Here is an 11,004-nt window from a genome sequence, read left to right on the forward strand (position 1 = left end):
TAAAATATTCTTTTAAAAATATCGAGCTGAACATTCCATGCTCCTTACTCATTCAAACAAGAAAATCAAATTCTGTAAAGTTTACAATTGAAAGCACAATAAAGTTAAAAAGCTCAACTATTCAATAAACCATGGGTATTTTAGTATGGTCACATTATATTTACAAATATACATCTTCTTATCAAAATAACATTATCATAAAACTGTATGGCACATTAAGACATGCTCCTTTCATTCTGGCTATGCTTGATCTACCAAATGTAAATCTTGGACAATTTATTATACAAAAGCTACTAGAGGTTACATCAACAGTCACAAACACATAACACTGCCTATTAAGTTTATAAGGGTAGGCTATTTAATTGGGTTTCACAGGATCAAAGGGATTAACAGTCTTGAGTACATCATAACAAATCATTATTGTCCAAATAGACTCCCTTGTCTGGCCAAAATTGTAAAAATCAGACAAAATAATTAAACTTAATGAAAATAAAGTTTCTTGAGTATTTGTCAATTTGATTTGTTACAATGCTATCACCAAATAAATTATTTAATAAAAAGATCTGACTACAACATTAGTTTCTATTAAGTAACAATTGAAATAATTTTCCGGAAGAAAAATAATTGTGAAACAATCATTATTTTAAAGCCTTGGATATACCACATACTTTTACCTCCAGTTTCCTAGTGTAAGCTAGGCATATGGTTTATTTAATGAGACATGTTAGTGATGGATCCAGGGGGTGCAAGGGGTTGGCACCCCTCCTTTTTATTGGAAAATTTGTCATTTTCTTGTGTAAAGTTGACAAAAAATGGCAAATAATGTCCTAGCACACACCCACTTTCTGAGGAATTTCTGCTGGCATCCCTCCTTTTCAGTGTTCATGTGTTGGTTTTATAAGTTTTGAAGTTAGTGGTCAGTCGGTGGACCTACAAGATCCACTTTTTGGTAATTCTTTTCTAATAAGCATTTCTATTTTATGAGATATAACAATAATAGCAAAGAGGCTGGTAAATTAATTTCTGTGTTGAAAACTTGATACATATTTGACAGTTAATTAAATAGCTTCATTTATGATAGTGTCAAAACTGATGTAAATCAATATTTCCAAAAATAACAGATGATATTAATGACAATAATACTATTGTAAGATGATTAGGGTTAGAGTTAATGAGGTTTTAATGTCCTGTAAAAGAATATTTCAACAGCTGTAACATAATTAACTTATGGTATGACTTTTTAAGGAATCAGGGTATTTAAAGTTAGTGACTAGTCCTCTTAAATACTTTAATGTTCTTTATAGTTTAGAGGAAACAAAATTTAAATTAAATATCAAAATATGTATAGTCTTTCCTCCTATGGACATCAAAGGGTTGATCAAAGCTTCAATTGCAGGTGTTCATATGCGTAGAAAATAAACCCAGTAATATACCAAGTGTAAAATACGAATGTAATGTACAATTAAGTATTTGTTTAGTTGTACTATGCCAATATTTGTCAAACACTTTTTTTCATGTCTATTTTTATTTTTTTACTAAAAGCAGAGGTTCAAACATGGACTTATAAGTTTCAATCTTGTTACATCCTTATTGTTCAAGTTTCTTTGATCTTTTAACCACAAATAAATGTGTATAATTGATGATCTTTAAAGCTTTAAACATAAATAAATATAAATTAGAATTTAGCTCTTTCTAATGTTTCTGTGTTATAATGTTAGCTTACCTGACTGAGAGGCGGTATATCTCCAAAAAATAAACACCATCGTAAAAAATATACGATATAAATTCCTGTGTATTGGATGTATCGGGGTCATGTCTTCACCCAGCAGTTGTTACACTGTAAAACCACTTTAACTGCAGTGCATCGCCATTCTTTTCAATTTTCTGTTTATGAAAATACTTTATACTAATCCCAAACATGTTGAGAAACACTGTCATCCCGTGAATTTTCTAAAATCCATCATTTTACATATAAGACATATTTTTAAAATTATGTTTACCGGACCATGCTTTAAAGTTCAGGAAAATTGACAAAGTGACGTCAAGGTAAAAATCCACATGTGGTCACTCAGGTGGGCGGGGCTTCAAATTACGGGGAAGCGTAACGTCGTAGTTTATACACAAACGCACTATAGCGTTATGACATGATGAAATGAAAAGGTATTTTCTGAGTGTAACAACCAATTGTTGATTACTCTAGAAGTTTAAACATTTAAAATGATAATATGAAAAAATTTACAACTTAAATGCGAAATATCTGTTTTATCTGTTTTAGCATAGATTTGTATCTATGATTTTATAGCTACTACCAGTATATAGTTGTTGGAATTTAATTTATGCAGTTTCTCAGCTATGTAGAACGTTCAAATGAATGTTACATGTGTATGGGTTCATTCTATTATTATTTTGCTTAATTAGACATTTTTTTCTTTTCCCTGTGTAAATACCAAATGGAGGGGGCTGCCAATGGGGTGGTACCATACCACATTGAAATCATGAGGACGTAGGTTCATCCATGAAAAAAACTATTTTCTTGAAATAATAAAGCAGTTGTTTTCAAAACATCAACTAGAATTTGAATCTAAAACATTATCTGGGAACGAAGTTAATAGCAGTCTGGTGTAAACTTATACCCTAAAAATATCACTTTCTGGCCCCACAAGTAATCAGCAAAAAACAAAATTGTCAAAAAAAAAAAAACAAACAAACAAACAAAAAAGTAACAGCTTACATGTACTAAATTTTGGTAAAAATAAAAAAGAAATAGGTATTAAACTCATTGATTTTGTATATTGCATCATAAAAGATCTTGTGAGACTTAGGTATACATAAATCCTCAACAAACCAATATGTGTACAGAAGTCATGTATTAGCTTTGTGAAATGGACACCTGTATGAAACTGAAAATTTAAAAAAGTGTTGTTAATTGTTTTATGTTACAACATGAAAAATACTTACTTCAGCAAAGTAGTATGTTAAGAAAATGTCAAAATCAGCCCCAAAAACTAAATGTTTCAAATGAATTTGATAAATGCATAATTCACTAGTTTAAAATATGCCTTAGCTAAAAACAAAGTTTCATTGCTGCATACTTGCCAACCTTTTTTGGAACCAAAAATGCTGCATCCTGGGCAGATTTTGGAGGATAAAAGACACCTAATAAGGGGAGTGAAAATTTACCATTTGTTCATAATATTTGCCCATTTCCCCGATTTTTTTTACAATGAAGAAAAATGCTGCATTCTGATGGGCATATTTTGAAAAGAACAGAATATAAGAACTGTTCATTGGTCCATGAGGACTTGAGTGTATTGTTATAACGCTTCATAACTAGGACTTCCATTTCTGGGGCTTCATCCCCCATCTTTGTATTGTATCAGGGATTTTCCCAAGTTCAAAATTTAGCATCCCAATAAACTTTTTTAATTGGTGCATATGTATTTAAATTGCCAATGAAAAGGTTGGAGTATATACTATGTCGGACATGTGTTTCACTGCCCTTTATTAAACTCCCCCAGTAATGGCAAATTCGTCACATTATGGACTCGAACATAACGTTGAGTTGAATTAAATAAAGATGAATAAAAAATCGGTTATCATTTTTGAAATCAATAGGAAAGTTTTTAAGTTGGTAGGCGGTAGAAACACCATGAAATCGGTAGACTAACACCTAAAGTGGTAGGGTTGGCATGTATGTTGCTGTAAATGCCTGTGATGCGCTTAAGTTGTAGATGAAAATAAAGTAAAATTAGAAAATTAAACCAAATTGTGTTAAAATAGCTTATTACATGAGACATTTTTATGTAGAAAATATAGAGCACATTTATCAAACTCTTTGATATTTATACAAAAATAGTCTTCTGTACCATCACTGTTCACAACTCCTGACAAAAATGTTGTTCATAGCTTGCGCTCTACATTTTTGGATTAAAAACTACCCCTAATCCTCTCATTTTTGTGAAAATCCTTGGAAAAGATGTAGCGTTGTGCTCATCTTGTGACTTAATTATGATACAATAGCTTGTATTTTCTGTATATTAGTATTCAGATAATGTTTTAGTTTTAAAATAGGCAAATAGAAAATTTCAAATAGTACAGATGTAAGCTGAAACTTCAGCAAAATAGTAGGCCTAAAACTAGAGTTAGTGAATTAACTCCTTTGTTTATTAACACGTGAATCTGATGCATACCCAGCTTTTCACATTTTCTAGATGAAATTTAGGCCTCTTTCATGTCAAATCTCTTGATCCATCACTGCTTTCATTATTTTTAACAAAACAAATTCACACGCCAAGCATTGTTTATCCTTATTGAATATACATTAACCACTCATTGTGAAACCTAGACTTCTAAAGGGACACTTCTTACTGTTAACAAGAAAAGATACAATGCATTTCAATAACGGCTGGCCTAGTGTTAACAAAGAGCAATTATAATCTGTGATGGGGAAAAAAGGTAACAGAAAAATATGACAAAAATCAAAGCACTAAAGAGAATGATTTGCTCACCTGGTAAAAAATGTCCTGTTTTTTTTTTTTATATATATATATCTTTACAGCAATGCAGTAAGTCTAATAAGGGATCGCATACACCTTGAACCCTTTTAGGTCTTGTAGGCCTTGCTGTAAGGATCATTTCTTCAGTTAAAAGTTTTTTTTCTATCTAATAAGGTTTTAAAATAATAAGAAAACCTCTTCAAAATTTTTCATTTTTGTTTTTTCACAGCAATAAATCTAATAAGCAGTCATCTTACAACTTCAACAATCCTTTTGTTGACCTTTGCATAAGGATAATTTCAACAATGAAAGTTTCTTTCCATATATTATGGTTTTAAAGTAATAAGCTAAACACCGCAAGAACCGTAATGCATGACCTTCCAAGGCCAATAAATCCCATAAAGTGTTTTCATAGAGCTTGGACCAAATGGATCTTCAATCTGAAATAAAAAAGGTCGCATTTGACAGTCTGTATTTCTCATAGTTTTGAGATATATGTAGAAAAAGGTTATTTGACCCCTTGTGGCCTAAAAATAGAAACTTTGGCACCAGACTTTATAATATTGATTTTGAGCAAATGGGAGCCCCTATGCAACCTCTTTATTTTCTACTGTCAAAAGTTGACAATTTTCCAGCACATACCTCAAGGATGCTGATGCCCAAATAATCCCCAGAGTGGTTTCAGAGGAGAAGTTTTTTAAAGAAAAGATTTTGATGGCTGGCGGCAATTGATGCAAAGTGACCTTTTGTTCAGATGAGCTTAAAAGCAACCAGTGCATTGAGATAATTTCTACCAGTACAACTCAAACCAAGGAGGCCCCAGTTTTATCTTAGCAAGCCCATATATCAATATCATAAAGTCAGGTGCTATAATTCTTTTTGTTTTATTAATGCATACTATATCTTTCAGGCCTTCTCAATCAACAACATGGGAAATACAATTCCATTGGGATTTATAATATCTCAATTTGCAAGTACCAGTAAAAATAAAGAAGTTGCTTAGGGGCTCCTATTTGCTCAAAAACTTGTTGTTAAATGCAAAATGAATAAAATTTGCTTTTTTGATTTTTATCCTATTAATTATTCAAAAGCATTTAAGGTTGGACAAATTTATAACAGTTATATCATTGTGAGAAAAATATAAGCAATAGTGTAACACTTAAAATTGAAATAAATAGATATATTTCATTATTAGTCACACTTAAAGAATGAAATGCCAAGAATAAACTCCTTTTTATTAAGGGAATTTGAGACTATTGGATGCATGCATCATATTAAAATTTCCACATTATTAAACCTGTTTAGTAATACTTTAGCAAGAACATCAATTGTTTTATTGTCATCAGGTGATGCAAACACAGGAACAACCATTGTACAATGAAGATCAAATATTTACTAATTGAAATAAAATCAACTCAAGCGATATTGATATAACTCAACATGAAAAGAAATTATTTCATGTTGCATTGAACAAATTAATATGTAGTAGTATGTATGACACTGTGTGTGGAAGCCATAAGGATTTTGTAGTTAGTTCAATGTGGCATAGAAGTGGTTGGTATTTGATAAAATCACTAAGAAATCAAAAATATAGAACTATATTTGATATGATGAGGCAGTTGTATTCCACTTATTGTAAAGAGAATAGACCCCTTCTGTATGTCAAACAGCTAATTTCTACAGATATGGTTAGATAACAAGAGGATGCAAGGAGACGGAATCCCTCACCAGGTTTAATGTTTGCCTTCGAAGGGCTGTAAGTCTAACAAGGAGTTGTCTGACAATTTTGACTCAAAAAGACCTGGTAGGACTTATCTTAAGGATCATTTTAGCAGTTGAAATTTTTGTTTCTTTATATCTATTACAGTTTCCAAGATATTGGCTGAAAACTGCTCAAAACATTATTTTTTGCATCTCAAGGGCAATAACAAACAAGGAGTCATCTGACAATTTTGATACGATGCAGACTTTAGTAGACCTTATCTTAAGGATCATTTCAGCAATTGTAAGTTTCTACCTATCACAGTTTTAAAGATATTGACTGAAAGCTGTAAAATAATATAAATTTTTTACCTTTCAAGGGCAATAACTCTAACAAGGAGTTGTCTGACAACTTTGATTCTTGTAGACTTTTGTAGGCCTTATTACAAGGAACATTGAAAAAATTGGCTAAAACTAATGGTTTAGTAGATGTATGAGAAAAACTTCTGATACCCCCTTTATTCTACTTTTAGTTACAGGGGCCATGTTTTTCGACTGATCGAAGATACCCACATCAGATCTATGCAGAACAGTCTAAGATATTCCAACAAAGTTTGGTTCTAATTGGTCTGGTAGTTTCAGACGGGAAGATTTTTGAAGAAAATAACTTTTAGAATAGGGATAAAATGTCAAAAAAGGGCAATAACTCTGACATACCTTAACAGATTGAAAAAAAATTTTGACCAGTGATAGATCTTATCATGCTGAACACCTTGATGCTGTCAAAATTTGGCTAAACCTAACAAATTTGGAGATATATGCCAAAAACTTCTGTCCGACCCTTTTGTTCTATTTTTAGTAATGGTGGCCATGTTTTTCAACGGATCTAAAATCCCCACGTCATTTTGATGCAGATTACCCTAAGGAACTTTCATACCAAATTTGGTTCAAATTGGTCAAGTAATGTCTGAGGAGAAGATTTTTGAAAGAAAAATCATTAAAAACAGCAATAAAAAAAATGTAGAAAAAGGGCAATTACTCTTGCATGGTTGGACAGATTAAAACGAAAATTTGAGTTTTGATAGAACTAGCCATACTGAACACTTTTATCTTATCAGAATTTGGCTAAACCTTAAGGTATTGGAGTTATTTGCACCTATGTTTTCCTGTTTATTTCATTATGAACAAAACAGTTAAAAAATTACCATATCTTCTTTCTTTTTCAAGAATAAGAATAAGTACAGGAACTCCATAATAGGTTTTTTTTATAAACTTTAATCCTCTTAATGAAGTTTTAGTCCTTAACCAATTTACTGTTCTGTCATCCATGTTAAAGTAGCAAGTAAAAATGTGAAATTCCCTCAGTTTTGACAGAATACAGGCAAAAGGAATAATCAAAGTTGTCCTAGAACTCTTACCAACAAATACATACTGATGCTGAATCTTAAGGAAGTACTTATTCTCTTTATCTTCCCATTTATGAATTATGTGTCTGACTGAAACATTACACATTTTGTTATGATTCCAAACAACCTGGATACAATTCTGAAAGCATATATCAAAAATAGATTTGTAATGTGGGATCTGTAGTGTGAAAAATGAAAATATTTTAAAAGAAAGTTGATGTTGTCCAAGGGAGATAATCAATTCTGGTTTATATACTGATTATCATTGACAAAAAATGACACTAACTGCAATAATAGTAAAATGGTTTGGAGGGCACAGCTTGAGATGACTGCAGAAAAGTTTATACACAGCAGAAGAAAACATTAATTTCTTAACCTTTTCTGCTTCTTATTCGGAAAAATCTGGAGCCAAAAACCTTTTCAATCCATCAATATCTTCCTTTCTTGCAGTATAATTTCATCGAAATTCATACACTTGACTCATATTTTTCTCAGAACCAGGTAAAGTCCCCTATAAATGGTTAAAGGAACAAACCCACAATTTTTTTGTGTATGACACCTTGTTAAAAATTTCAAAGACATTAATATACTTTCACTAAAGTAATTATTGAGACAGTAGGCAAATACTATTTCTGGTCATTTCTGGGTCCTAATTCCTAAACAGTTTATGTCACCACCCCAAAAATCAGTCCAGCCTTCCAGTTATGGTATGGCATCTTGTGCTTCAATTTCAAAGAGATCCATAAAATTGTACTCAAGTTATTGTTTTTTAAGAAAAGAATTTATTTGTGCTTCTTCTTGCTATAGCTTTGCCTTAAATCTTTCAAGGTGTCTATAGGAACTAAATGATAACAAAAAGAAAATGGCTATCTAACAGTTTCCATGGAAATAAAACAAATACTAGTAAATGACAGTTATGAGCACTTTTAATGGTAACATATCAAATTTCTACAGATAGTTTTCTACTTTGAAGGCCATTCAAAATAATTTTTTGCTGAAGTCCTTTTTATTTTATGCAGTACTATCATTAGTTCACATCTGATTTTATAATGAACGAGTATGAAGATGACTTTTTACAAACTTGCTTACTTGCTTACTAATTAACAGTAATTTTCTAATTTCTAAGTATTTTTGATAAAGAAATAAGTAATTTTATCTTGTGCTATAGAACTTTTCAAGAGGTATCTGAGAAATTATATTGAATGGCCTACTTTCTGTGAAGTATATCTAAGTACATGATTTGTGTCAACCATTTACTAACCACTAAACTTTTATAAAATTCTAATAACTTTCCATTTTGCAAAAAGAGAAAAAGAAAATACTAACAGAAAATTGTGATTGAGATATTAAGAGATATTTCCATTTACATCTTAAACAATATTTGAATTATGTACTTAGTACATAATATCTTATTAATAATGTAAAAAAATCTTTCCTAGAGTAATATTCATATGAATAGGTATAAGGAGATTTTGTATGAGGTATTAGGGGAATACAATTCTGACATTACAATATGGCAATATACACCTACAATTATCAGACATCAGAAAGTCTTTACAAACCAGACAACAGTACATCTTTTTAACAGAACAGCAATCAGACATGTTTAAGTCCATTGCAGATAACAGAGTCTCTCCTTCTGACTAATATTTATTTAAATTCAAAGTAATCGAGGTAGTAAATATATACACAGTTAAAAGGGAACAGAAGTATTTATGACAATATATTTTTTTAAGTTCATTTTTTCCCTTTCATTTGAAAATAAACTTTGTCAACCAAATATGGATACTATGCTTACAAAATCTTTTTTTGAACTGTCTGCAGTTCATGCATGTGTAATATCAAAACTGGATTTCAAGATGAACAAAATTAAAGGGAAGGCATATTTCTATTAGGAAAATAGTTGCCACATTTGTCAACAATTTTATTACCTTCATGGTTTCTATTGATTAAGACAACTTAAAACATTTAGTTCATAGAATCATGTTGCCTTACATTCCTTACAGGAGAAAACACATTTTCTTAAGATTCATATGAAATCATTAAAAATTACAGGATGAATGTTATACAAACTTATTTATGATGTAACGTTTTTTTAATCTTTTATTTCTGTGATTTTATTTGATATTACAATATGGCAAAACGTCTTTGTAGTGGCTAAGCTAATATCTTAATGATAGTACTGGAAACTGGGTAATAGCAAAAAATATCCCTTTCAAAGATGTTAATTCATACATGAGAGACTCAGCTATCTACAATATACTTAAGTAAACATAAAATATAAGTGCAGACTTAAGTGAGAAGGCACTGATCTTATTTACTCTTTGTTTATGGTCAACTGAAACTATCTCCACGATAGAAAAATAATATTAACTTTTAAATTATATAACTGATTGTGTATGTTGACTGACTTCACTTGATAAAAATCTGGTTCACTCACTATATGTGGTATCTATAATATTTCCATCAGAAAAAATGGGTTACAAAATAATGTAGATAAAACTATAATGATTGATGCATGCAAAACAATAAAATTTAAACATTTGAAACTTCACAACACATCTACTGGACAATATCACAAGGACTAACAACAACAAAACAAGGCCATATTAATTATCTGATTCTTGGACTATTTATGGTGACAACTGCCCTGGTACCATTCCAACAGAGGGCGACAACTGCCCTGGTACCATGCCAACAGAGGGCAACAACTGTCCTGTTACCATTCCAACAGAGGGTGACATCTGCCCTGGTACCATTCCAATACAGATTTTAAAAGGGTCTTCCATAATCCAGTCAATATCTAAGATTTAAACTCATCATTTTCCTTTTTATTTAAAATAGTTTGTAATCATTTTTTATGTTTTTACAGAGCACATTTCTCATAGAGAACTATGTGCATGTATTGTGTATACTTTTAATAATTTCTGATAAATTTCACAGCTCCATCCAATACATTTTAATGAAAACAAAGCTAAATGTCCTAGATATTGATCAGAGTATGGGAAAACCTTAAATTTAGAATATCCTCATTTTTCATCTGGTCTTCAGTTTTATTAATAGAAAGTTTTGATGAGGGTAAAGGTAATAAATAAATGAACCATCATAGAAAAATAGTATAATTCACATAAAAAAACAGGGAACATTTTACACATTCAATAAAAGAAAAATAATTATTTGTGTGTTTGAAAAAAGTGAGGATGATCTAAGAACCAGAAAATTGATACCAAGTGGCCTATCAAAACAAAATCACAGATTTGGTTTTGTAAGAAGAAACTACAAAGGTTTTGAAATATAGAAAATAAGATATCACTGTTTGTGTTAATGAATTCAGTGCATGGAAAATATTTACTAGATTTACAAAAAGGTGTGTTGATTATCAAATAAAATTTTTAAAGTTG

General features: G+C 30.7%; 1 protein-coding gene across 1 annotated transcript in view; it reads right to left on the reverse strand.

Moving 5' to 3' along the window:
- The window catches only part of LOC148615196 (uncharacterized), a 47,229-nt gene extending 45,282 nt beyond the window's left edge, over nt 1–1,947 (reverse strand). Inside the window, exon 1 of the mRNA XM_088589867.1 lies at nt 1,724–1,947. Coding sequence (XP_088445993.1) covers nt 1,724–1,814 — 91 coding nt within the window. The 5' untranslated portion in view covers nt 1,815–1,947. The remainder of the gene's footprint in view (nt 1–1,723) is intronic.
- Nucleotides 1,948–11,004: the final 9,057 nt, after the last annotated feature.

Source organism: Perna viridis, chromosome 6 (assembly GCF_037379345.1).
Source record: "Perna viridis isolate PV_CMFRI_1.1 ecotype Kerala chromosome 6, ASM3737934v1, whole genome shotgun sequence".
Classification (NCBI taxonomy): Eukaryota; Metazoa; Mollusca; class Bivalvia; order Mytilida; family Mytilidae; genus Perna; species Perna viridis.